At 49.8% G+C, this 27842-nt stretch overlaps 1 protein-coding gene across 1 annotated transcript; it reads left to right on the plus strand.

Moving 5' to 3' along the window:
• Positions 1–3864: 3864 nt before the first annotated feature.
• CSNK1E (casein kinase 1 epsilon) lies at positions 3865–27657 on the plus strand. The gene is made up of 11 exons (XM_074579153.1): positions 3865–4270; positions 8504–8591; positions 14533–14643; positions 14806–14954; positions 15661–15889; positions 22117–22287; positions 23951–24099; positions 24621–24813; positions 24912–25051; positions 25429–25494; positions 26043–27657. Exons 2-10 carry the CDS (start codon positions 8516–8518, stop codon positions 25459–25461), a joined length of 1251 nt encoding a protein of 416 aa, XP_074435254.1. The 5' UTR covers positions 3865–4270; positions 8504–8515; the 3' UTR covers positions 25462–25494; positions 26043–27657.
• The last annotated feature ends 185 nt before the right edge of the window (positions 27658–27842 follow it).

Genomic DNA, 27842 nt, shown 5'->3' on the forward strand with positions numbered 1-27842 from the left:
GTGTCATGAAGAAGGCTCTTTGCAGGGACTCAGCATCATCTCTCTTTTTTTTCCCTAGAAGTGTGAAGAAAAAGGAGTGACTCATTGCCGAGACAGTTGTGTGTTGGCCTGGATCCCTGCCCCTGCCATGGATTTCCTACCTGATGCTGAGCCGAGTCACTCACAGCAACCTTTTCAGAGGTAGCTATTAGCTATGTTTTATTTATTTTGGCGTTTTGCTTTGTTTTTAGCCTTGTGCTATCCTGGGATGCTGATGTCTCATTTGCAGGAGTATTTATTGCTCCCTGCTGCATGTGAATGGGGACTTGCACTTGACTGTAAAAAAGGCTTTAAAATGCAGAGCGCTCTGGCAAAGAGCTCAGATCAGCATCCCCACCTTGCAGGCTGCATTTGACCTTCCCTCCAGGAATGCTTGCTCTTCTCAAAAACGCTATTCTCTTGCTTGGTATGAGTATTGAAACGGCAAATCCATTATTATCTGGGAAGTGCTAAGAAAGTAGAGCTGTAAAAAAGACCCTGTGAACATTAATCATTGTTTTTTGAGTGGGGGGCTGCATGTTCTGAATAAACTGTGAGTTAATGCTTTGAACAACTCTGTTGGATGTGTCAAGCCACAGGTACCCGCCTCTTTGGGAACCTCTTGAATTGCAGGTGGAAATGCATTTTTTTCTCACTTCTCATCTTTTCTTGCTTTCACTGGCCTTGAAGAAGTAGCACTTTAGTAAAGAGTCAAAGTGTTCGCCGCCGCTTCCCTGATTCCTCATGCTTTCCTAGCACAGGCAAGCCTCTCTGTGAAGAAGTGGCTTTGGTTTTCAAAGCAGCATGTCCCTCTCCGGATAGTGGGTGAAATGGGATTCTGTTCACAGTGGATCAGGCAGAGCTGCCAAATGCGACCTGGCATTTCTCTGAGGTCTGCTAGGTCACTGGAGCTCAGCTTTCCCGCAAGTTTTACTAGGTGCTATGAATATCATATATGGTGACACTGGAAGGACACCCAGCAGTGACACTGTGAATAAACAGAGCAACTCTAGTCCTTCTGCTCCTTTCCTACCTGAGGAATGACAGGACAGGCAGTGGTGAGGCTGGGTGGGTGTCCAGTGAGGTATAGCCCCCTTGGATACACCAGCCCACAAGACTCAGCCCAAGACACATTGCCATGGGCTCCTTCTACGGCGCTGCAGTGTGAGCACTGGAGACTGCCCGAGGACCTTCCCGACAGCAGCCAAAAAGCCTGCAAGCAGAGGCAGCCCATGTAGCACATCTTCTCCTTACCTGCCTTCAGCAGCAGCACTCCCTGGATCATCTAGGGATACTTTGGCCATGTCTGAATGCCGTGAAATATAGACATGAGGTGTCCCAGCTGCAAGTCCCCCAGTTGCTGAGCTAAGGGGCTTGGCTGGAGCCTCGACTCCCTTCCATGTTCCGCACCCAAAGATCCTCCCTAGCCAAACGAGGGAGAAGGGATGAGGTGATGCCTCCTTGGGGTCTCATCCTGGCATGGGGTCACAAGTGCAGCAGTGGGAGGTTAGACAGCCTTCCAGCTGCTGGAGTTTAACCAAAGCCTTAATGCGCTTTTGTAGTTGTATTCTGGTGTCTAATACAGGGCTAGACCTGAGGGGATGTTCATTTTTTGGAGAGGTGCAGAGAGAGGAAAAGATGCTTGTGGCTACCACTGCACACCAGTTTGGTAACTGGAGAGGAATGGAGGTGACTGTGAGCATGGATTCTGCCTGTCCCTCAAATTTCTTCCCTTCCCAGTACAACCCCAGCCTCTCTAGTCAGGGTCCTGCTGCTTGTATTATATAGAACACCTTTTTTTAGGCACTGGGGCAGGAGCTACCTGTTGTACCACTGGAGCACTGACAGTCCTGATGGAGACAGGGTCCCCCACGGTACTGTCTGCTACGGGCATAGCCAAAACCAGCACCCCTGGGCCCAGGCTCCCTAATACAAATCCCTCCATACAAAAAGGTGTAACTAGGCAATGCTTGGAGAGAGGAAGGTGGGTGTTATTAGATCACATGGTTAGCCAGGCTAACAGCACTAAAAGTTTGACTACAATTCAATTAAGGGAACGTTTCTAATTAAAGAGTTCTTATTTTAAGCCCTAAATGATTAAAATAAAGGTAGCTGAAGTGTCCGTACACACGTTCTGATTTCATCCCCCAAGGGCTGTGTCTACGTTCGGGATTTCTTCCAAATTCCCTCCTGCCACCTCAGCCAGCAGCAGGGGGAGAGCTGGGGCGGCCACTGTCTCCCCAGACCCTACACCTGCCTGCCAGCCAGTGTCACCCCAAACCCTGCTCCCATCAGCCATGCCGAGAGCTGACTCTCCAGGGATCCGGTTCGGATCCGTCCTTCCAGGAGCCCTCTTCATCAGAGCCCATCTCCCTCAGTGCCTGTATGGGCCTCCCTCTTGCAGCACAGTCGTGAGCGGCAGTGTTGGGATCCAGCAAATTCCCTCTCAGCTGATGTGCACCCACCAGGGCACGAGGAGGGCAAGCCCTCGGCTGGATTCGGCAGCAGCGGTGTGTTTTATTACCTGCCTTCCCATCTGTTCGCTGTTGCGTAAGCTGGGAAACAACGGAGGTTCAACGGAGCATGGGTAAGGAAATGTCACTGCTACCAAAAACTCAATTAAATTTTAACTTTTTGGAGTGGAGACAAAGTTTTGCGATAAAAATGGCCCGGCAGTGACAGGGGGAAATGGCGCTGGTTCCCAAAGGGTTGCATAAAACAAACAGGAACTATTCCCAGGTCCCAATGACCCATCAACTCAGCGCAGGCGCTGCCTGGTGACACGCAGGAGGGAGGCAGCGGGATTCAGAGCATTGTGGACCACCATCTTGGTATGGCTTGAAGCAACGACTGCTTTCTGCGCCGCACAGTGCCAGCGGGGTTGCAACTTGGGCCTCTTGGTGCCAACAGCTCGTGCTTACGTTGTGTGTTTGGAAGTTGACATGGAGGTCCTGGCCTTGATGCACCCAGGGGGTGGCCTGGTATGGTGGCTCTTGGGTTTTCCCCCATCACACTTATCTCCTCCACCTTTTCCTGACTGCAGGAACAGGCAGTTCTTGACTTTGGGATGACTGTCCCCTTCCCATTCACCCTATGCTGGCCTCCAGCCTCCCCCCGCATTCCTGCTCCTGGAGCTCCCCATGGCACCTCGCTCCTCCTTTGCCCCATCCAGCCCCAACCTCCCACCTCCTGGGAGCCCCCAAACCCTTCCCCAGCCTGGGCTCCGCTCCTGCACCCCTATGTGGGTCTGATACACCCTGGCTGCCTCCCACCCCCCGACTCAGCCGGCTCTTCCTGAGCTGCTCTGGGGCTTGCTGTGGCACGTGGTGGCCACCTGGCCCCCAAACACCCCGGGGGTACCCACAGCTTCGCCCCTATCTGCTGGTAGGCACCCGTGGGCCGCTGTCCCTCCATGTTAGGGTTTCGGTGTGCATGCTGACATTTGTGCGGGTTTGCCGGTGTGTCACCCAAGGGGTGGCCCCCCGCTCCTGAGAGGCATGAGCCAAGGAGCCCTGACCCTCTCTGTGGGGTTGGGGCGGCTCTGACACCTCGCGGGCCTTCCTGGCTGGGCATGCCCCCTCGGCATCCGCCGCCATCGCGGTGGGACCCAGCGCGCTTCTGTGAGGATTCCCCAGTGGGACCAGGAGATGAGGATCCCCAAGCGGTACCATGCAACGGCGCCATATTGGGGCTGCCCCACTGCTGCCCCCCCGCTGCCGTGGGGTGCCACGGGTGGGCTGTTGCCCCACTCCCCCTCCCCCGAAAAAGGAAAAACCTTCAGCGGGGACCCCGGGGGCCGCTGAGGGGAAACGTCCCCCCAAAACCCACCCTCTGTGTGTGTGGGGAAGGGGGAGTGGGCCACCCCCTGTCCGGGGCTGAGGGGGGCCGCCGGGCGGGCGGCGGGAACGGCGGCGGGTGGTTGCGCCTTTAACGTCGGGCGAAGGAGGAGGAGGAGGAGGAGGAGGGCTGGGGCTGCGTTGGGTGACATCAGTGGGTTTGGCTCCGGGGCTCAATGGAAACTGGGTGAGCGCCGGGCTGTGCCGAGCACACGCCGGCTGGAGGGGACGGCGAGCGGGCGGGAGGCGGCAGGCAGCGCCGCGCCGCGCTGAGCCGAGCCGAAGGAGGAGGAGGGACGCGCCGGGCACGGCCGCCACCAGCCCTCCCCAATCCTCCGTCATCCTTCCCGCCGCGGCCGCCGGGCCCCCTGACAGCCGGCGGAGCAGCAGCCCCACACGGCCCCCTTCCCGCCAGGGTGGGTATGGGGGGCGCCCGCCTCCATCTTGGGGCGCAAACCCCGGGGGAAAGGCGGCCCCTCCGGCTCTTTGTGTGTGCGGAGGGAGGGGGAGGGGGCGGGGGAGGGGAGGGCAGGGCGCGATGCGACGGGCCGGGGGGGGGTGGGGGGTGAACCGGGGGGGGGACAGCGGGGGACAAAAGCCCCTTTGTGGGGGCGCGGGGAGGGGGTCGCCCCATCCGGCGGCGGATTTTGGTGTGTGTGGGGGGGCTCCCCCCATCTTCTTCCCCTTGTCCCCCTGCCCGGGCCCTGCCGGCGGGGCCGAGGCGAGCGGGAAGGGGGCTGCCGCGCCGTTCTCCGTGGGGGGCTGCGGGGGTCCATGCCCCCCCCCTTCTCCCCCCCCCCAGTGTGATTTAACCCCCCAACTCACTGATGCTCCCCGTCTCCCTTCCCCAGCCCCCGATATCGCCTGTTTTGGGGGGATGTGTCCTGCTTTTTTGTGTGTGTGTGTGGGGGGGGGTGTCGGTGTTTCCTTTTCGGGGGGGGCGGTGAGGGCGGGGGTCGGCGGCCGGAGCCGGGTTGGGGGGTGGGGGACGACGCACACGGGGAGAAGTTCAGCGCCGTTCCCGGGGGTGGCTGCTTTTTGTTACCTACCCGGAAAAATAACAGCCCGGGTAAGGCTGTCTTCGCGTAGTGTTTTGCCTGTAGGGGGTGGGGGTGTAAGGGACATATTTATTATTATTTTATTTTTTGTGTGTCCCCCCCCCCTTCCCCCCTTCCCCCCCTCCATCCCCTTGTTTTCCTGTTGTGGCTATTTCTTCCTCAAATGTAGTCCAAATGCTCTGTACGTGGGGTTTCTCTCCCTCCTCCCCCCCCCCCCCCCCATCTTATTTGTCGCTAGATCCTCTCCTTTTTGTAAGTGTGAAAGGGTCTGGAGGGGTTTGATCTTTTGCATTTCAATCAAAATGTAATTTTTTTTCTCTTACGTTGTTTTTTTTTTTTTCTTCCTTCCCATTTTTTAAACCGGTTCGAATTATTGTTTTGCCAGCCTCTTCCTTTATTCCCTTCGCACACACGCACACAAAAAGCCATGTAAAGCCTTTATCGTCTATGGGCAAAGCAGCCCCCGCTCCCCACACTTCCCCAGAAAGCTGGAGCGGTGCTGGGCTCGGCAGCCTCCATTATGGAGCCCTGGGTTTGGTTTTGCGTGTGGCTTTTGCTAGCCAGGACATCTTCTTGCTCCCGATCCCCGCAGGTGGGACCAAGGTGGCCCTCCTGTCGTGTGTCCACCCCCCACCCCCAAGATTGTCCCCGCATCTTTAGTCGCCATCGGTGCTGGCACAGCGGAGCGAGATCAACTCTTATCGTGTGTTTATATAATGGCCTTTGTGCCTGTATGTGGGTATTTTATATTATATAAAAGGGGATTGGTGCAAAATGGTGTGTGTGGGGAAGCAGCGCTGGCGGCTGGATAGTAATTTATTTTTTTTATTTTTTTATTTTTTTTTTGAGGCCGTGTAGTATATTGTAGGTGTCTGTGTAATGTTGGGTATGCACGTATGCAGACGCTCCTGCAGAGCACACACTCGCTTTGAGGTTGTATGTGTGTTAATCCCGTATGGAAAACTAAATGGTTTAACTAAATGATTGCCCTGCAGCCCCTGGGAGCGCTGCCTTGGCTGGAGAGCTCAGGGAGGGTGGTAGGGCAGGGGGGGTTAAGCCTGCTGGGAGGGAGGGACGGCTTTTTAAATTTTACACGTATGGACAATATATAGAGAGTAATATAAATTTCATATATAATAATATAAATTTTATATGTAAAATTTTCTTCTTCTTGTAATAGTAGGCCTGAAGATCAGATGATAAGAGCGGAAGCTGTAGATGGTGGGGGTGTGTGTGTGAAGTAGAAGGAAATGTGGTAGATGTTTGAGCTCCTGGAGCAGTTGTTTGGGAGGGGGGAATGGGTGGGATGTGTGTGTCCTGCCCGCTCCCCTTACTGTAAATCCAGGCTGTTGCTCTCTGGCTGTCCTCCACCCAGGTTTTTCCAATCACACTTGTGTGTGTGTTGTGGGGGGATGGAGATAAGGCGAAATGACAGCTGTGTGAGACCCATGATTTTTCACTCCCATTATCCTGCTTCCCTGCTTCCACCCCCTCGCCCTGGAGCATTTTTTAGATTCCCCTTTGGAGCCTGTTGCTTAATCAGCTAGAAGGGCTGCTGCCTGGTTGTGCGAGAAACCCTTCTTAACCTGGCTCCTGCCTGTCCCAGAAGGGTGGGACCAAATTTTGGCTTGTGACTGTGGTGTTGCGGGAGCAGTAACCCCTGTACCCTGGTGCCGAGGGGACCTCGCCGAGACCTGTTGCCCGGCCTCTGCGGCTTTCTCGGCTGTGCTTACCCTGGCTGGGAGTTGGATCCAAGTGGAAGTGCTCAGGGTCCGCAGGCCTGGGGCGAACGTGGCCACGAAGGAAGGAAGTTCAAGAGCCTGTCTCCCTGACAGTGGTGTGACGGGTTCCCGGGGACACGGACCTTTGATCGCTTATTGGAGTAGGAGTGTAAGCAAGTCAGATGTATGTTAATGTGGTTAGACAGAACAGCAGGCAGCGGATAAAAATCATGTCTGTTTGCTGCGCCCTCACCCAGGTACGCCTGCCTCCTGGTTCGGTTCCCAAGGCTCTGCCTACATTCCTTGTAGTAAGAAAGTCAGAAATAGCCACAGGGTTTTGTAGACTTTAGACGCACAGAAACCCACATGCATAAGTAAATACTAGGTGAGGGGACTCCACCTCTAAGTGTTTTGTGTGTGGTTTCTAGTGACTGGAGCTCTGCTTTCAGGGTTCACAATGTCCCCTGAATGCCTTGATAGGATTATTTCCCCGTACATCTCCGCAGCCCGTCCATTCCTCTTTCTGTAATCCCATCTCCTGGGGCAGGAGAAGCAGCTCTGGGTTTATAGTATGCCCAGAATCCTGTAGCTGGGATTATATTTTTTTGTGCTTGTGTCTCACAAGGCCGTTCCTCCCTCCTTTCCTTCAGTGATGCTTTCTTCCCACTGAGCTCTAGCAAGGGAAAGTTCCTCTCACCTACTTGTGAAAACATGAATCATTCCTCACCTTTCCTGTCCCCAACAGGCTCTGTGTCTGCATTTTGTACGCTAATAATGTGGCAGTGCATAAATTAGGAGTGTGGCAAATCCCTCTAAAAGGAACCGCGTTGGCTATCTTGGGAAGAGCCGCGGTTTCTAGAATAAGTTGGTGGCCTTGGAAGGGGCGAGGGAAAAGGGGCTGTTAAGGGGGGAACTGCTGGAACTGTGTTCGGCTGAGGTGTTTGTAGCAGAAGTTGAGGTTGGCAGGGAGAGCAAACTCTGTGGCTGTGGTCCTTCCACCTAGTTGGTTTTCTGTGGAAGGTGAGTAGGCTAAGCCTGGGCATGTTGATGGGGTATAGCAGGTCAAAGGGTTAGCTAATCACCTCAGGTAAAGGGATGAGGAAAGGCCTGAGCTGCTAAAAACAAACAGCCAGCACACCTAGGTAGGCAGCAGAGGCGGAGAGGCTCAGGTAGACCAAAGGAGGCTGTGATCCCATCAGCAGAAGTGCGTGGAGATAAGCAAATGACGTTCCTAGTCAGTGTGCACCTTGCAGGGTTCAGTTCAGCGAGATGCCTCCTCCCTGTCCCCTGTGCTGGCCCCTGCCTAGGGGCAATGGAGTCGCTCCTGGCAGTCTGTCTGTCTCTCAAAGCCCTTGGGTCCTGTCCTTCACCGCCACCAAGGTGCTGGTCTAAGGCTGGGCCAGAGAGCGCTCCTTCTCATGGGGTTTATTTTGCATGTCCTGTCTGGTGCCTCCTGTGGTTATCACTGTCTAGGTGCCAGGTACTGTAGGTTACAAGGGGCAGTATCATTTCTCTTCACAGTAGTGTGAAGTGATCACCCACTGAAATCTTCTTAGGAGGGATGTCCTGCCCCCCCCCCAGTCTCTGAACAAAATGGTGGGGAAGAGATTCAACCCTTCTTCATTCCCATAATGGGAACATGGAGAACATACTTGAAAGGGTCACGTTCGGGCAGCATTTCTAGCTCATGCTGCCTCTGGACATCCAGGAGGTCAGGAGCGCTGATAGGGGCCATGTAGTAAGTGAAATATTTCAGGATTAAAAACTGTACCCAGCCTGTGGGTGAAGTGGGGAGGTCTCTTCTGTAGTCTTACATGATTCACTTCCTGTTTCTGCTCTGACGCTGCGTTTTCTGTGCTTCTTTTCTCAGCACGACTGAACCATGGAGCTTCGAGTGGGGAACAAATACCGTCTGGGCAGAAAGATTGGCAGTGGTTCATTTGGAGACATTTACCTAGGTGAGTGTGAGCCTCTGTCCTTCCACATGCAAGATTGTTTTTCTCAGTTGCGTCATTGTTCTGGGGTTGTTTTTCTTGCCTGTTGATATTTGTGGGCACCATGTAAGGTTGGAGGTGGTGGAGACAAAAAGAGCTTCAAGGAATACTGCTGGTTGCTGACGGTCTTTTGATGGCAAAGAAAGTGGGATGAGCTCAGTTTTGCCTCGCAGGTATTGGAGAGACAGCAATGTTTGATCAGACTGATTTAGATTTGGACTGTTCAGAGCATATTTGTCATACACCCTACTCCAGCTCTCTTACTTCCTTTTCTTGCGCTTGGGTGTGTGTGGGTGGTGGAAGTGGCTGTTCCTTCAGGGTAAACGGAATAAAGTTTTGGGAAGATTGGTAGTGGAAGAGGTGGTCCGTTGCCTGTGAGAGAGGTCTGAGACTAAGAGATGTAAAACGGGTCAGAGAGGCTGGCCTGGTTAAAGTCCTGGGGCCTAGATCTGTTAGATCTGTAATGGGATTTAGAGTTAATGTCTGGAATGACCTGAGCTGGGAGCTCAATGGACAGAGCCCATGAGATGCTGGGTTTCCTGTTATCGCAGCAGGTCACTTGGGGAGAAGCTCTTCCAAGGCAGTATGCTGATGTGTAGATATGTTCCCCGATGCTTTGCCTGCTGATGTTTTTATTGGCTCATACTATGTGGGGCCAGAGTGGTGAGACTACCCAGTAGCCTGATTGATCACTCCGTGAGAGCTGGTGTGGCTTTACCTGTCATCTAGTTCTCACCGCTACCTGTTTGGCTGTAGCCCTGCAAGCCAGCAGAATGATTGTCCTCTGCCTTCTTGGTGTTTGCACCCTTTGGGTACTTACAGATGGTCGTCATGTGCTCCTTGACTGTTAATTTGCTCGGTTGAGTTGTAGTTTGCTTCTCAGTACATCTACCACTCCTTGCTCTTGCTGCTCCTTCATTTTTTCCCAGTTTGTCCATCTGCTGAGCAGCTTGGAGCCTACACAGCATTCGAGGTGTGGCATTTCCAGTGCCTGGCAGTGAAGGGCTACCCTTGAGTGATCTGTAACGTGATGCCTCTGCATAGACTGCTTTGGATCTCCTTGGCTTCCCCCATCACCAACACCCTATCAGGTTGCAGAGTTGGCCTTAGCGCACTGTCAGCTGTATTGTAGATCTCTTCTAGGTTCTGCAACATCTTCCCATCCCTTCCTGAGTTCCTTTCATTGAATACCTCTTGTTCAGATTACTTTTCCCTGTGTTTGTATATCACCTGTTTTCTCCCTCTGGCTTTTATCTCCAGTTCCCTCTTGCTTTATTATTCTCTCTCGATTGGTGTTAGCAGCCTCTCTTGATTAAGTATCCTGTGGGAATCATCAGTAACAGGCTTTGTTGCCACCTTTATCCAGAGCATGAACAAAGATGATAAATAATGCATCTGGGATCCCAATTCCACCATGTGCTGCCTTTACTGCAGCCTGCTCCTGTATGTCACTCCTCTGTGGTCCTCCAGCCAGTTAGTGTCTCAGGTGACAGTGCTTTTAATTCCCAGGTGCTAGGGATTGAGGGATGATAGCCCAGACACAGCATTTTCCACCTATACTAGAGCTTGAAGCCTTCCAGACTCTCTCTAGGACAGTATAAATTGTTGGGATCTTGCAAAACATCTGGAGTACACGTGGAGAAAGAAGGGAGGAACTGAATGGAGAAGCCTGATACTGTATTCCTCTGCACCACGGAACAGGTCATCCACCTGTGCAAAGGGGGCATGGAAAACAGGCACTGGTGAAGGGGTTGTGCCCGCAGTGCCTGTAACCAAACAGCACGAGATGTAGAGGAAGCCCCATCGCCCTGGTGTGGTGAGCACAGCAGGATCCTCCAACTGCCGAGTTCAGCCAAGTTACTTGAATGCAGTATCAAAGCCCTTGTGATGTTCATTGAGGTGCAAGCCAGCGTGTTTTGAAGCAGTGATAGCGAGACTTCTTGGAGCCTGGGTGACTCCCCAGCCTGGAGGGATCGGGCATGTAGTCTCTGATGGTGCGTCTGGAGGACGCTTGTACTTACGCTATCCTCTCATGGTCTGCTCTGCAGACAGAGGGACTCATTCACAAGGACTTCTGTCCTGCACCAGATTCACCTCATAGTTCTCCCTCTTGATAATGGTGTGTGTCGTGGTTTGAGCCTCAAACCAGGACAGTGTGGAGACAGTGCAGAGACAGACAAGCCTTGTCTGTCTCTGAAGGCAAGCGTGGCTGAGCTGGATTTGTCCCCAGCTTCTCTCTTTCAGGATGTTAGCACCTTCACCCACTCTGTGACCAGTGGGTACTACGTGCCGTGCTCTTTGGGATTTGTTTTTGGGTTTTCCTTTCAGAAGGAAACTTGAATTTCTACATGGGCAGACACAAAGGATGGACTCCTGTTAATCCTCAGCTGGGGCTTAAAGCACAATGCCTTGCTTCCATGCCCTATCTTGGGGGATATTCTCCCCACGTCGGCTTGGGAGGGCGGGAGGTGAGATCGGGCTGCCCATGGGACTTGGCTAGCCCATTTGCCTCTAAAAAAGCTCACTTAGGATAGCAAAACCCAGTTTGCAGAGGAATTGCCAAGACCTTTGGGCTGTCAGGAGAGGTGCTTTGTCAGAGGTGTTGGCCGAGAGGCAGGGCAGGGTTGCTGGATGTGGTAGGAATCGCCAGGCTGGGATGCACTGGAGGGGACATGGGTGGTGGAGAGGAGCTGGGCAGACAAAGCATGCTGGGACCTGCATTGGCTGGGGACAGTTCCTGGTGGCAGGCTCCTCCCTTGCTGGGAGGGGAGTGCCTTCCCTTTGTTTCCTGGCCTGTTAACTCTCTCTCGCCCTATCTGACTTCTTCCATCTGTTCCCAGCCCTCCTTTTCTTCCCCTGGCAAGCTAGTGAGAGGGAACAGGGGGGCCGTGCCTGTCGGCTTGCCTGATGCGCAGGGAGGGCGGCGTTTATTGTATCAGACTTGCAGTAAAGCTTCCACTCCGAAAAGATCCTGTTTAAAAAGGTCCTGTTTAGCCGGTGACATCCTCTGTCCCCGGGGCCCCGTTTCAAACAGCTCGTGATGAATGAGTTGAATTTGTGCAGCCCCCACAGCGGAGCGAGACTGGGGGTGGATGTTAGGAATTATCCCCAGTCCTACATACATCTCTCTCGAGTGGCTGAAGGCTCTGCTGCGTTTTTCTGAAAGGGAAAGGGAGCAGAGAACTGTTGCTTTTGTATCTGTATCTTTAAAAAAAGATGGTGGTTAAAGCGTGGAACAAAGGATCAGAGGGACTCCTGCCCTTAAATTCCCTCCTGGTCTGGGTAGGTCTCTATCCAGGAAATGGTAGAGGGAGGATCCTGAAGACATAGGGTGGTTTGGGGAGGGGACGAGCCTAAAGTGTTCAGTTGGTGACCCCCTCAGCGAAGACTAATTCCTCATTAGGTCTGATCCATCTTATTTTTGCTGTTCCAGACCACAGGGTTGTTTCTTCTTTTTCTAAGAGCCTAACACCTGTGTTTAGCCTATGGAAAGTGTGGGGCTGAAAGCCACGTTGATCATTTGAATGGCATATTCACATCTTGCAGAATCTAAGTTTTCTTGATGCTTACCCCTCCTTTCCTTTTTCCTGCTTTACATGCTCACAGATAGCACTCCCCACCTGCAGACAGCCTAGTAGATGGATGCATCATCATCTTCCTAAACACGCGGTGTAATGTGGAGACGAGAACTCATTCATCTTACCACTGTTCAACTTCGGGGAGTAGGGTTCATTCAGAATGCTAATGCTACCACTGCCAAAAGTTAGCAAGACTTATCATTGTGTGTTTGTCAGCAGATGGACTAGGAAAGGGAAGAATTCCCCCAGGGAACAGACAAGGGAGATGGTGCAGAACATTTGGAGGAAAGTCTTCACAAAGGCAGGGGAAAGAGAGAAGAGAAGGAAGCGCTCATGTCTTTTTTGATGTCCTGGGTGTTTCCATGCTGAATGAGGGCCAGTGATTGAACGCTAATTTAAAAGGTAGATGCTAGTTCAGGGCCATGTTCTTACTGGTCTTTTCCTTCTTGCACTCCTGATGCTTGTAAGAAGGGTCCTGTGGTGGAGTGAAGGGAATGTAGAGACTTGTTTTGCTGGCCAGCAGTTTTTAAGTGGGAAATGCCATCATCTTCCCAAGAGTAACCATTGGTCAAATGGCTCTAGCTCTCAGGATGGCTTTTTCCCTTTCCCTTCTCCTACATCTTGAGTAAAATCCCTTATTAAATTCATCCCATTGCTCCTCCTTCCCCTGCCTTGGAGCACCCTAAATAATTCCTCTCCCTCCTTAGTGTTTACAGCCTTCAAATATTTGCAGACTGTTGTCATGTCCCATTCTTTCTCCCCACCCTTCTTAGTTGTATCTCTTGTCTATGTTACATATTTAGCTCTTTTAATCTTTCTTAGTAAATCAATCCCCCTAGGCCCCAATCATTTTTGTTCCTCTCTTACAAATTCCTAGCAGCTTGTCTGTCTTGACCTGGCGCTGTAGTATCTAGATGACGTCTTTTTGCTAACAGGCAGCTCTTGGCTAACTTTGTGTACAAGCCAGAACTCTTCAACAGGAGATGGATATCCTTAGGATCCAGAGGGAAAAGGGATCCAGTTGTGTGAACATTTCCTTTTTCTCTTTGGTCCTTGGCTCTGGAGGTGGTGTGTGAAAAAGGATGGGTGGAGAGTCCTGTCTGCAGCTGTCCTTGTGGACTCTGAAAGTAATCACATGGATCGAGAGGCACGAATTAACCAGACCTACCAAACTAGCTATGGGATATCTACAAAACATCGCCTTTGACTCCAGCTTATGTTTAGCATGCATGTTCTGGAGTAGGTTATTTTATGACAGTGTTTATAAGCTGATCGTGATCAGAGCTGCTCTCTGATTTGTGTTTGAGTACAATTTTTAATAGTTCCGGATATGAGGAAGGGCTTGTCTGTGTGTGTGTGTGAGGCAGGCATGGGGCGGGGGGGGGGGTAGAGAGAAGCAAGTCTTGAGTGTCATTCCCGTGACCTGTGTACAGATCTTCACCCTTTCCATTTTAGGATGATGTGAAACATCTGGAATCCTCTTGGCTAGTACGAGATAAAGACCAGCCTGTTGCTCCTTTGACAGCGCACTTTGGGACCAGAGTGCTGGCTTTCGTGGCTGGCAGCTCAGTTCTTTTCAGAAAGAAGCGCATGGGGTGGTCGGTTTGTGTCATCTCAATCTAGCAATACCTTCAACAAAGGCATCTGAGTAGCTTAATTCGGTACCGGATTTGGTTTACTTCTTCATGCTTCTAAATTAGGATATAGCCAATGTTTCTGTGTTGGCAAAAGATAAAGGTATTATTAAAGCCCTCAGGAGAGGGAGAAGCTGGAAATTTGGGAATTGTCTGTATTGAGCAGGTCAGGGCTGTGGAGAAACCAGAGGTAGCTGGGAATGTTAGCAATGTCTCCTCCTGAACTAATTGGCTGTGTTGAAACAATGTACCTAAGGTAACCAGTAATTTTGCTCAGGAAGAGGTACTCCATATCACTGCCTGGGGGGGCTGGCTTGGGTTCAGGGGCTAGGTATATATATCATCAGGGACAGCTAAAGCTTCCACTCGGTTTAGGTACTGCTGATACATAGAGATTGACCTCCTTAAGTCTGGTGCTTTTTGAGATAAGGAGGCAGTTAACACATTGTAGGACTACTGTTCTGGCCTGGCTGCAGGATCAGAGCTGGTTTTCTGTTCGTGTGCCTTCCTCTGGGCTTGCCTTTGCAAATGGCAGTGCTGGAAACTGTATGAAGTGGCTGAGTCTCATTGCTGTCACACAGGATAAATTTCAGGGCAAATCTTACGGTTTTACCATCTGTACGGGCCTTGTTAAAATTGTTTAGCTTCAGCAGAAGCTTGCACAATCTTTATTTCACCCTCATTTCCCTGCAGGAGCCAATATTGCGACTGGTGAAGAGGTGGCCATCAAACTGGAATGTGTCAAAACCAAGCATCCCCAGCTCCACATTGAAAGCAAGTTCTACAAGATGATGCAGGGAGGAGGTGAGATGGGGAGGAAAGGATGGGGCCGGGGGAGTGGTTGAAGAAGGAAATTATTCTGGAGGGCCTTAGAAAGGAAAGGATTTGGTGTTACATGTGATCTTCTCAGCAGGGGATGCAGCAGTTTTCCTCTGTTTCGTGGGCTTAATCTTTCTCTTTCCCCAGTGGGTATCCCCTCCATTAAGTGGTGTGGAGCAGAGGGGGACTACAATGTGATGGTGATGGAGCTCTTGGGGCCCAGCCTGGAAGATCTCTTCAACTTCTGTTCCCGCAAATTTAGTCTCAAGACAGTTCTGCTCCTGGCAGACCAGATGGTGAGTTTCCTCTGAAGCATTTGTGCCTACTCTCCTTTTCCATGCCTTTTTTTTTTTTCTTTATTTTTTCTTTTCTTCTCTCCTATCCCCTCTGCTCAAGAACTGCTATATCCCAGGCTTTTTTCATTTAGCAGCAAGTGGCTGCCAGGTTTCTATTTCTTGATGAAGCTGGGGGCCTGGAACCTGGGCACTGCTGGCTTTTCTTGATCTCCACCCCGGCTGCTCACCCTGTGTTAACATTGGGTGCATTAGCTTTTGCCTGTGTGATGAATGACTGGCATCACTGTTTGTCTCGACTCAATTGCCTATGTCCTAGGTTTAAGACCCTTGGTTGTTCTGGACTCTCTCCTTTCCCAGCCTGGCTAAGTTTTAAAGTTGACTTGTGTCAATACTGAAGCTCAAAGTTTTAGTCTGTATGAACTTGCTTTCCATCCTTCCTTGTGGTGCTAACGGTGACTTCCCCAGATGGAGGACTGGGCTGGCGTGCAGGGTTGAATTCCATCTCCATTCTTCATTTCAAGATCCTTCTGCCTCCAGAGGGTGTCTTTTTTCCTTGACTGTCATCTCTGATATTCTCTGCAAAATGTCCCTTTCCCTGCTCTGACAGGCCACTCTCCTGGACAGGGTACTTTTTTTAACAGATGCAGTTAGGGTGAGTTACCTTCTCACTTGTCTCACTATTTGTTTATTTATTCCCTCTCTCCAGATCAGCCGTATTGAGTACATTCATTCCAAGAACTTCATCCACCGGGATGTGAAGCCGGACAACTTCCTTATGGGCCTCGGCAAAAAAGGCAACCTAGTATACATCATTGATTTTGGTTTGGCCAAGAAGTACCGAGATGCCCGGACCCACCAGCACATCCCTTACCGGGAAAACAAGAATTTGACTGGCACAGCCCGTTATGCCTCTATCAACACCCACCTGGGAATCGGTGAGCCTGCTGTTGCCCCTTGGTGGGGCTTTCCAGGGGAGGTCGCGTGTCCCCGGAAGCAGGGGGTTGGGTTCTGTGCCTGGTGCTGCTGACATGTGTTGAGATGGTGGGCAAGTAACTGTTACGCCACTGTTACCTCACCTTCCTTTTGTGGCACTTTGAGCTCCTGAAGGCAGCAGTTGTCTACCAGTGTGTGTTTGTGCGCTGCTTAATACAATGGGGCCTATTTAGCAGCAAGGCTGTGGCCTCCCTGACTTTACTTCTACTAACCCTGTCTTGCACAGTTTTTGCTGGCTGATTAGATATATAAAGGAGGCGTTCTCAGGCACTGAGCCTTTGGGGATACGTGCAACCAAAACCTCTCATGTTGACTCCTGAGTGCCTTCATCAGTGATTGTTCTGCAGCTGTCAGAGCAGGAGGATACAGACCCATTGCAATATGGTCATGCTCCTGTTACCCACCGCTGAGGATGGGGACAGCTGTGTGCTGGAAGCGTACAAGAAGCTGAAATAAGGGGAGACTTCCTACTGCCTGGACATCCAGGTTTTGTGATTGAGGATTGGCTGCCATGGGCCTTGAAAATACATGTGTCTGAGAACCTCACTGCCCCAGAGAGAGACTGAAGCATATTTAAGGAGGTAGGGCTCTGTCCTTAGTGTCTATGGCTAGTACTGTGGGGATAAAACTAGTCTGGGAAAGAGTGCTGAGAGTTCAGCCAGGTCTTACACTGGTGATGGCCATCCTGACAGGTTTTGTAAAAACCTTGTGCAGGTTAGTACCCACTGCACTCAAACTTCCTGAAGTCACCTAAACTCTCGTCCTCGGCATGAATCCCTGCCTGGTGTGCCACACCTGGTTGCTGTGAGGAACAGAGGTGAAGATGTCTTGCAGTTTTTCTTCCATTCCCTGACTGGAAACTTCTCTCTGTTGTGTTATCTCTTTCCCCTGCTAAACTTTGGGTAAACTTTGTCTGTCCGCAGTGTGAGGCTTTCGTAGTTACTGTGTACTCTGTTCTGAGCAGGCTGACTTGGTTCTGGTACTGATTGGCAAATCCAAAGAGTAGAAACATTGAAGTTGCCCTGGCTGTCAACCCAGGAAGGTAGCTGCTGTGCTCGCAGCTCAGTTTTTATCTCTGGGAGACTTTCTACTGAAATGTGTAAGCTGGGAATTTGGAAATCAGAGCAGGGAACTCAAACCTTTAAAACTAACAGCTTCCACAGGATTTTGTGTCCTCATTCTTCCTAGGGAAAGCTTCCCATTCTCCCTTCTTGCAGATGGTTTCTCAAAAATCTGAAGTCAAGACTTGACCTGCGGAAAATAAAGCAGTTTCCCATTGTCTTCCTTGTTTAATACTGTATAACTGTAGACTGAAAATGCATTATTTATATCGAAACGGGGTGTGTTGAGAGTGGGCTGTGATCTCCTGACCTCTTCCATGTAGTAAAAATAGTTCTCGTAGGGTTTTCCAAGTTGGTCTTCTGTATTTTGGCTTGACTTGCTTATATATAACTGACTCTCCATCGAATTCTCAGTCAGGATTTCCACAGCCATGGTAACTGTCACAAGGGGACATGCATAAAATAATTCTCACTACTGTGTCTGTTGATACTTTTGTGTGTGCCTGCTCTGTCTGAACTGATCACGAGAGGCTAAATGTCTGGTTGTGGGGTTGTTTTTTCTTTTTGAAGGACTTTATTATTCATCCCACCCCAACTTAGCCCTTTACTACTGGTGCTTGGTTTGTGTATCAGGATGAACAAACAATGTCTGAACACTAATCCGAGGGCAAACTGCATAGGCCATCGGTCACTCTGTTCATGCGCAGCCGTCACTCTCTTCATGCCCTTTGCTTCAGGAAAGTCTGGGTGTGAGTTACTCTGTGCAACAGGTCTCCGGTGTACTATCTCCACGTTGCAGATAGTTCCCCTGAATGGCATAAAGGTTACATGGCTTGCCTGGAGGAAAGGGGATGGGGGTGTCAGGGTGGCAGCTGGAGTTTCTGTTTCTCAAGACCTTGCCACAGGGTGTATGACGGACACATTTGTGAGTTAGCAGCATTGCCATGGGAACCGTCACTCTGAATTTTTTGACTTTCCAGAGACTAAATTCTCTGTCTTAATGTTACATTAATGTGGTTTAGGGAGAGGGAAAGAACCAGGTGCCAGGGTATTCGTGTGACAGGAATAGCAAATGAATAAATGCCTTTATTTGAATGTGCAAGCTAAGGGTTGGGCATTCCAATGTCTGGAGGAAACACATTCTTTTCCCAGTGACTGGGTGTGGGGGGGGAGAGGGCGGGGAAAGTAGGAGGCAAGATCTGGGAGGGTTTCCACAGCTGGAGGCTTGCTGTTGAGGGAGTCATTGGACTGTGCAGGCTTTTGGTTCACGCATTCCAGTCAATTTTCACATGCTCTGGGGATGAGAGTCCCTTGCACCCTCTGGAGCTTGTAAAGTCTGAAATAGATGCCCGGGGTGCCCAGGAGACAGTCTTGGAAGAAGCCTGGTGGGCTCTGTCTGGAAAACAGGAGGCTGGGGGCAGTTCTTCCCCAAATGTCTGTCCTAGATGGCATCAGCGTAGGCTGTGCAGAGCATAAAGTTCTTCTGCCCATCCTACCCTCTGTCACCCATTCCAGATTTTTGTGTGTTTTAAAAGTCTGTTGCCATGCAGTGTGGGGAGAAAGGGAAATGTAGTCCCAGCATGTGCAAAATCAGATCTGAGTATATAATCAGGAAAATGTTGCTTGGTTAAGACTGCTTGCCGCAGTGAAGACAGCTGATTTCTCGGGAGTCCTGCATGGGAACAGCATCGCTTTGAATAGGATCGGGGTGAGGGGAAGCGCTGTCTTGGGGGACCAGGACGCACTTTACACCGCAAACAAGTTTTGTCACGAAACCTTGCATCCAAGGCAACCAGTCCTCGGTCTCCTGTATTTGCCCAAGCATGTCTTCCCCAGGTAACTCACCGTCCTGCTACTCACCCCTGACTCAGCTCCTTCTGAGGACCCTGCTTTGGGGAGGGAGTGAGGGTGCGGGCTGGCTGGGAGCCTCCCTGGGAGTAGGAAGGAACTGGTAACAGATTGCTTGCAGGCTGGGTTGGGTTTGAGGGGTCGTGCTGGGTTGCTACCTTGTGTTTCATGTTGGAAAGGGTTTTGGGAGGGTGGGAGGAAAGGATGAGTGTCTTATAATACAAGTAGCAGTCCCTCATCTCTTGTAGGAGAGCTGAGAAGCTGAAATAAAACGGAGAGAGGAAGTGTGATGTGGTGTCACAGGTCATGACTGTATTCGTGCTTCTGGACTGACCTGCTCTGGGCACGCATTGACGTCACTTGTGTTTCTCTTTCTCTTCTCAAACTGTAAAGTGAGATCTTCTGCCTGCGTCGCAGGCACGCTGTGAGAGTTAGTCAATGATTGTCAAGCTTCTAAAAGTGGAAAGTGGTGATGTTAAATAACGTTCCTTTGGTGTGTAGAGGTGAACTTTTTTTTCTAACTAATTAATTACTCCACTTTTGCTGTCTAATGTTACCTAGTATCATGTGGCTGTTGGCATATGAGGCCAGGCTAAAAAAAGTAATAAATTTGGAGATAGCTTGGAGACATGTAATAGTAACTGAAGATGAAACAAAGAAATGGGAGGTAGGAGCTGTAGTTCTTCACCATCATCCAAGGATGATTCATTCAGGATATTTTAGTCAGGGTCAGAGGTGGAAGATGGCTACAGTGTTTTCAGGTAGCTTGACAGGTGTGACCCAGTATGTTCTGCTTCAAGCTCCTCGTGGATTTGAATCTCACTGAAATTGTTTAAGTGGGCTACAACTACAGATTTTTGTAACCCCTCTCCTTGCCTCCAGTAAGGAATGTAGCATCCCCTGCTGACTTCAGTCTCCCTAAACTCAAGTCTTTTAATTCTGGCCTTCCCCAAATCACTAGGACTGTGCCTAAACATACGTTCGCAGAACATCTCCTCTTGTTCTGGATGGGGTCGGTGGCTGTGCTCCAAGCTGCTGTGCTCCATGCAAATAGTGATGTGTGGTCCAGCCTACTTTAAGCAGTGTGGAGCTCAAGCACGATTTTGGAGGCAAGATCCTGATTTATTTCCAAAAGGCTGATTTGTCTGTTCGGTAGGTTTCTCTGGTTCCCGCCCTGTCTTTCCCTACTCCTCTGAGGGGCACTCCCATGCTCCAGACAGGGAACCCAGTTACAGGCTTTAAAGCTTCAGCACAGATAAGTTGAGGGCTGGCAAATTGCAGGATTGAGGTTACCTTTGTCACTTGTGCTTTCAGGCCCTGGATGTGCATTCTTCTGACTCCTATTTCCACAGGCCTCCTGTCTCAGGATGTAGGTCACTATCAAATATTGCTTAGTTTTATTTATTTTGTACGCGTGCTGTGTAATTGCAGCCCTCTGAGAGTACATGTGTCCCAGCCTTGGGCTAAATGCAAAATTGGGGGATTCTTTTCCCTTCTACCTTCATAGCATCTAAGCATCCCCCAGACAGTCCTGTAGTTATCTTTGGCAGCAGCCTGATAAGATTAGGAAGTATTAGCCCCTTTAAAGTGGGCAGTGTGAGGCAGTAAGTTAGGTCAAAAAATGCTGTTATTTCTGCAGCCTCCAAGAAGGACACTTCGGGGATCTGCATGTCTGCTTTCTCCTCTACTCCTGTCTTGGAACATGGCATTTTTATGGCATTTCATGTGCTTTGAACCAAAAGCTCTCTCCTCGACTCAGTTATGGAGTGCTGACACCTTCCTTTTCTTCTGCAACCACAGTGCCTTTTTTTCCCCTTAATATTTTTAATTTGCCAAGCCTCCTAGTCCTCAAAAACACTAGGAGGTCGTGAGAGGCATGCAGGAGGAAAGAGGCCCATGGTGACCCACAGCTTGCATCGGTACATCTGGACATCTAGATCTGTGACCTGCTACAGCTATTCCTTCGACAGGATTCAGTCCAGCTAGCAGAGTAAGCTGTAATAATCTACCGGCCTTTGGATGGGGCAGGTGGTAGCATGTAACTGATAGTGAGAATTAACCCACAGACCAATACATAATCTGCAGCATCTTCTAGGACATGGCACTGAATCCAGCAAAACGTGCTGTAGTAGTAAATGAATCTAATAAATGAATCTCTTTAGTCTTTCTTCTACCCCTGTGCTCTCCCTCAAGTCATATTTTGCCTCTCTGTTATCTGTGTAAAATACTCTTTTCATAGCATTTAGTTTATTTGGGTGGGGAACAGGGACAAGAGCTTCTTGGCAAAATTTGTAGATGAATTTGTAAGTGTGTTGGAGGAGCTGGGAGGAGTTTCGCAAGTTAACCAGTCAACATTTTCAGTTGCTGAGATTCTGCATCAACTCCGTCTTGAGCTAACTTGCAACTTAAAATAGCATGGCCATTCCAGAGAACAAGTTCAATGTAGAATGTTTTTGTTTGGGAAACAATTTTTTTTGTTTCATAAATAAGCATCTAAAAGCAGGCCCTTACAACGGCATATTAAGGGCAGCCCTTGCTCTGAAGTAGAGTTAGTAGTGATGCCAGTTACACAGTCATTCCCCATTTGGAGGGGAACCTTTTGTTCTAAGTATACCTCTCAATTCATGCCTCTTTCTTCCACGGCTTGAAAAGTGCCACCAGTTCAGAAAGATCTTTGCACAGTGTTACATGTTAGGCGTCTCTAAACTATCAACAAAGTCATTAACCACAAGAACGGGTCGCTAGTTCCTCGTTTCTTCCCTGTGTAAAGAATTTCAGGAGGTTAATTAGAAGATGTGTTTAAAATGGTTGTGCTGGGCTTACCTCTCTTAACTTTGTCTTTCCCTGCCTACCTCTGCCATGACTAATCCCCAGGGTAAAGTATCATTCTGGGTGGAGAAGTGTAGGTGCCCTTCCTCTGGGACTGGGAAAGTAGGCAGTGTTGCTGCAGCACTTCTTGAGCTGTTGAATTCTTGTGTGAATTAAGGCTTGTCCAAGTGAGGAGGTAGTCAGAGTAATTATTCATTTGTGAAGTGGGTTGGGCTGTATGGGGAGAGGAGTGCTTTAACTCTGGCAGTATGAACATCCCCGCAGGAATTTGTACTGGAATGTCTTCTACAAGTTTGTCTATCTATAGAAATCTACCAAAGAAGAGAGGGGGTTTTTTTCTTTTGTTCCATGTTCACCTCCAAAGCTGTGTGATTACCAAAGCAGTTTTCGTTGTTGTTCACTTCTTGCCCCTGTGTAACTTCCTCCCACAGAACAAAGTCGCCGTGATGACCTGGAGAGCCTGGGCTACGTGCTCATGTATTTCAACCTGGGCTCGCTGCCGTGGCAGGGCCTCAAGGCTGCCACCAAGCGCCAAAAGTACGAGAGGATCAGCGAGAAAAAGATGTCAACGCCCATTGAGGTGCTCTGCAAAGGGTACCCTTGTAAGTGCTCCGATCTTTATAGCTGTCTTGTCTGGTGCATGGCTTGCTCTCCTGCTGAAACCCCATGGAGTCTTAAGTCCTGAGGGAACTTAAGTTAAGCCCAGTATCCCCAGACCAGAATGGGGTGCTGACACCAGTGATGAGAAGGTTAATAGACCAGTGGTGGTACAGCTCTGGTTCAGAAGTCGGAAAGATGGTTTTTATGGAGAGTTGAGCTTTGTGTTAGTAAGGGCATGAGGGTGCTGAGAGGGATCTTGAGGACCTCAGAAACAGCCTGGAAAGGGGCTGGGCAGTGAGGTGAGAAGGTGTGCTGATGATCCTGAGTTGTTATGCGTAATGAAGATGAGGGTCAACTGTAATGAATTCCAGAAATAACCAGGCAATGAAGTGGCAAATGCAGTTCTTTGTAGCTAAACGTGGAGTAACGTATGTGATGGGAGAGCGGAAGGCTTGATCCTCATGTCACATGCAGGATAGTAGGCTCTGAACTGACCAGTGCCACTTGCCAATGAGCTGTTGCAGTTACAATAGATATTTGTGTGAAACCATCAACTTTGTGCTTTATGGCTGCTGAGGAAAGTGGATCAGGTGTTAGGGATTACTAGGAAAGCAAAAAGTACAACCAGTGTGCATAAAGCCATAGCCCACTCGTTCCTTGCATGCAGTGTGCAGCTCTGGTCCATCCCATTATTTCAGAAAGGATGCAGTAGAACAGGAAGAATGTCCAGGAAAGGGCCAGAAGGGTGATCAGAGGTGAGGTGATTTCTATACAAGCAACAAGTGAGTGGGCTAGAACCTGGAAAAGAGGTGATTAGAGTGGTGATAGAAGTCTACACTCTCGCTGTGCCTCCAGAAGTTTGGATGGGAGTTGATTATTTGGTGTCCCCAGCTTTTGTACTGGAAGAGAAACAAAACTGGTTCCCACCAGCTTCAGAACAAAATGATGTGGTTCTTCACACAGCCAGTAGCAGATGTGTGGAACTCCTTCCCGGAAGATGATGTGGATTCTTAAAACTTATGGTAGTCCAAGGAGAGATCGGATAGATACAAGGAAGAGAGTTCTGCTGAGGGTTATTAAATAATTAGAAAGTACCTCCAGATCAGGAAGTTCCCTGAGCTGAAAATAGGTGGGAACTGGGATAATGTCAATGTAAGTGTCGGACATGCTTGCCCTGGTCTTTCTCTTCTGGAGCTGTCTACTTCTGACCACTGCTCAAGACAGGCTACTGGACTAGGAGGACTTCTGGTCTGGTCTGAGCTGAGCACAACTAGCCTTTCAGAATTCACATCCCATCTTGTTTGTGCCGCTGCTCTGAACTGCCTTGCTCATCTTCACACCATGTAGGCCTGGCTTCCCAAAGCTCACCTCAGCCTGTTTTTTAGGGCTGCATTCCTACTTGCCTCCAGCAGGCTCTGTGACTTGCTACCTCTTGCTTGAAGAAACAGCCAGAAGAGAGAGATGCGTGAGCATTCCCTATTTTTAAATAGGGATGGGATCTTATCGGTGGCCAAGGCACTGCAACCAGCAGGCTCTGTTTTCATTACGCAGCTCTGTGTCCACCCTGGTCCAGCACATTGCTGATGAAATGCTACAGTGGCTCTGTGGTGGGACCCAGGGGGTTGGGATGGTGTTCAACAGCCAACTGTTTTCTGCTTTCTCCAGCTGAGTTCTCGACATACCTCAACTTCTGCCGCTCACTGAGGTTTGATGATAAACCGGACTACTCGTATCTGCGGCAACTCTTCCGCAACCTCTTCCACCGCCAAGGCTTCTCCTACGACTACGTCTTTGACTGGAACATGCTTAAATTTGTGAGTGTGTGTGTGGGGGGGGAAAGGGCTGGAGGGGCAGGGGTTGATTCATACCATGGAGATGGGGGAGGGAATTTGGAAACTGCCTGCCATTTGTGCTTACCCTGGTGAGCAACTTGAGAAAGGGGACCAGGAGGAGTGAAAAGACGCAGAGTTATTCGGTGGTACTAACCGGGAGTATAGCTACTGTTGTATTAGTGAATGTGTCTGATGGAGCATGTGTGTCGATAGATCTATAGCTGTAGGTAGGTAGAGACAATTTTTTCAGGAGAGAGCTATGTTTGGAGGTGGGACACAGATGTGGATTGCAATATCCACTATATGCTTTCGTCCCCGTTTCTTCACCCAGAGAGGGCCTCATTCTCTTTCATGGAGTGGAAGATTGTGGAGGGAGAACGTGTTTTGGGGATGGAGCTCCGCGTTCTTGGTGTGATGGAGCACTGTGTGTTTTCTGTCTGGGGCTGCTGCTGTCTCTCCTGCCTGACTGCCGTGCATGGCATGGGGATTTCTCTTTTCCTCAGGGAGCAGCCCGGAACCCCGAGGATATGGATCGGGAGCGGCGAGAGCACGAGCGAGAAGAGAGGATGGGGCAACTCCGGGGTTCAGCCACGCGAGCGCTGCCCCCTGGCCCGCCTGCTGGAGCCACTGCCAACCGTCTTCGCAATGTCACCGAGCCCATGGCCTCCACCCCCACCTCCCGAATCCAACAGTCCGGTGAGTAGGGTGGGAGAGCTGGGGGAGGGTGCCACCCCTGTCGTTGGCTGGAAACCAAAACTATTGACTGATACTCTTGCATTTCTCTGCCCCGACAGGAAACACGTCCCCCAGAGCAATCTCAAGAGTGGACAGGGAGCGGAAGGTCAGCATGAGGTTACACCGAGGAGCTCCTGCCAATGTCTCCTCATCTGACCTCACAGGGCGGCAAGAAGTGTCACGGATTTCAGCATCACAGGTGAGTCTCTGCTGCCAAGTTCATGGCCTTGGCCTGGGTATCCCAGAAGGACTAAGGGCCCCACAGCAGTTTTTACCTGATCTGCTGGAGCTGACGTGAGCTTCTACTGTGTGGTGAGGGGAGTGATACCAGGTTATGCCTTGGCTCTCCAGTTACCTATTTTCTGGAGGCCATAGTCAGTACTGTCGTCTTAGCTTTTCTTTGCTCCTAGTAAGCCTTCATCATCTTCCAGACCGCAGTGATTTGGAGAAGTGGAACAGTAAACTCTTGGGAGGGAGGGTATCCTGAGAGAAACATGCAGCCGTTCTGTTTTGGTGTCCTTCATGCCTTTTTTTCTTCCTTTCTATCCCTTACTTATTATTCCTCTTATTTTGTAGACAAGCGTGCCATTTGATCACCTTGGGAAGTGAGGAGCAATTGCCACTGGACCAGTGTTTGCTTAGGTGAGCCTATCCTCTGTGCCTGGGATCCCCCAAGGAGAGAATTGCTGGCATTAGGGACTAGGTTACAGCTTTGATCTTGGTGAGGGGGATTGGTACGTTTCCTTTCCCTTCGCTTTACTTTGAGATAGTTTTTGGCTTCAGAGGGAAGAGTAAGGTTGGCTGCCAAAGCCTTGGGGGGATGGATTATCTTGGGCGTGAAGGTGGCTCCCATTTCTGCAGGAGGGTAGGGAAGGTAGAGAAGGTGTTGGGCTGGGGAGCTGTTTCCTTAGTTCCTAACGAATGCTTTTCTGGCAGTGTGATAGTGTTGGGGAGGCGAGTGCTGCGCATGTAATCAAGTGTGCGAGACTTTGCACAGCTAGTGAGTGCCTCTTGCAGAGGAAACAACAGTAGCTGGACAAGGTAACTCTGAGGGGTGGCAGGAGTGTAGAAGAAAGGGATGATTTGATTTGTTACGCTCCAGTTGTCATTGGAATTGTTGGGAATAGCCTTTTCTTCTAATGTCCTCTTTCCTTTTTCTTTTTTTTTTTTCCCTCCCCCCCTGTTTCTAGTGTCTTCACTGTATTTTTTCTTTTAAAAAACAAAAAACCCAAAAAAACAAACAAAAAACTAAAAAAAAAAAAAAGACAAAAAAACAAACAAAAAAACCCCAACAGAATTTCTTTTTGCCAACGACGAGGAGTCGAGCTGTGCCCCCGTGCTGGCGTGAGCCGTTTCCGAGAGGGCCGCCTGCGTCCCCCAGCGTGAGCGAGCGCCTCCGAGAAGCTGACGACGTGGGAGCCGTGCGGGAACACCTCCGCTGCCCCCCCCATGCCACCCCGGCCCTACCGCAGCCCCCACTGCCTACCCCAGCTGCCTCTCCTGACTCTCTGCTCCTGGCTTTGGTTTGTCTTTCTTTTTTTTTTCCGTTGTTTTTTTTTTTTTCCCCTTCTTCTTCTTGGATATCTTCTGCTTTTTTTTTTTTTTTAAATTTTCAAATATTATGGTTTCTAGCCATATAAATTTTAACTTTGCTCTCCTTTTTTTCTGAGGGCAGGGGATTGTGGGGGGGTTGGTGGGGGTTTTTTTTGTTTGTTTGTGTTTTTTTTTGTTTTTTTTGTTTGTTTTTTCCAGGAGCCTTGTCGGCCAGGAGGGGATCGGATTCTATCCACACTTGATGGTAGAAGTCTGATTTTTATTATTATAACAGAATTTATTTTCTCAAGCATTAAATGAATTTTAAGCTGTGAGGGGAATTGTGGCAACGGCCTAATCATTGACTTGGGCTTCCTTTTCCTCGGGTGGCTTCTCTGTGGGTTGTTTTTGGCTGTTGGGAGAAGTGCCAGACTTCCCTGATCCGAGCGGTCCTCACGCGCCGAAGGATCTCTATGGGGAGGCACCTGGTCCCATGGAGGATGGGAAGGCTGGAGCTGAAAGACAGGGAGACGAGAACCCACTTCCCATCCCTGCAGCGGGGTCTTTTTTTCGTCTGGCTGTGCGTGTTTTTCTATTTTTATTTTTTTTTTTAATTAAAACTTGTTTTAATTCCTGCGGAGAGAGTGTGGGACTTGAGGAGAAGAGAGGGGCGCACAGAAACTGGAGTTTGGTGTTCTTTCAGAGCGACGGCTCTTGCTCTCTCTCCTTCCCTCATGCAACCCCGAGTAAGATCCACCATACATGCACAATCCCTTCCTGCCCTCTCCCACCCGTCTCCCCCCCCCTCTTCCCCCCCCCAACTTTAGCTGTTTTGTTTTGTTTTGTTTTTTAAAATATAATTTAGGAATACTCAAGCTGCTTCGTGGCACTTGGGGCTTTGAAACACAATGATCACCACTGCGACCTATGGCCTGTAGCAGACACACTGTCACTAGTGTGGAGCCGATGGGTTGTTGGCAGGGCGGGGAGGGTGGGGTTAGTCTTTGTTTTGTTTGTTTTTATCCTTTCTATTTAACACTTTATTTTTCCTCCCTATTTTTTTCCTAATTTATTTACCCCTCTTTACTGTCTCTCTCTTTTTTTTAATTAAAGAGCAAAACTTTTTATTACTTTGTAATTTAAAAAAAACAAAAAAAAACCTGAAGAACTTTGGGGGGGATTTTGTACTTTTTTCCTGTGTAAATATTGGACTTTTTTGAGCTTTATCGTGGTTGTTAATTTGAAGTAATAAAGTAGAAAATGATAAAGTGACACCAGCATCTGTCATTTCTTCCTTCCCTGGCATCCTTGCTGGGAGTGACGGCTTATCGCTCAGGAAGCGCTGTCTTGCGGCCGAACCTGTTCCCGAGTTCCAGGAATGAGTTTGATGAGAATTACTGGAAAAAAGGCACAGGGCCGGAGCGCCTAAAAATAAATCTGAGCTGTTCTCTGCAGTT

This window comes from Larus michahellis, chromosome 1 (genome assembly GCF_964199755.1).
Source record: "Larus michahellis chromosome 1, bLarMic1.1, whole genome shotgun sequence".
In the NCBI taxonomy this organism is placed as follows: domain Eukaryota; kingdom Metazoa; phylum Chordata; class Aves; order Charadriiformes; family Laridae; genus Larus; species Larus michahellis.

What these genes read in the sequence shown, in the direction of transcription:
- CSNK1E (XM_074579153.1), top strand. Translation starts at nt 8,516, where the DNA reads ATGGAGCTTCGAGTGGGGAACAAATACCGTCTGGGCAGAAAGATTGGC. An exon ending in GCTCTGCAAAGGGTACCCTT is followed by an intron (nt 22,288 to 23,950) that starts GTAAGTGCTCCG and finishes TGCTTTCTCCAG; the next exon opens with CTGAGTTCTCGACATACCTC. An exon ending in ACTGGAACATGCTTAAATTT is followed by an intron (nt 24,100 to 24,620) that starts GTGAGTGTGTGT and finishes TCTTTTCCTCAG; the next exon opens with GGAGCAGCCCGGAACCCCGA.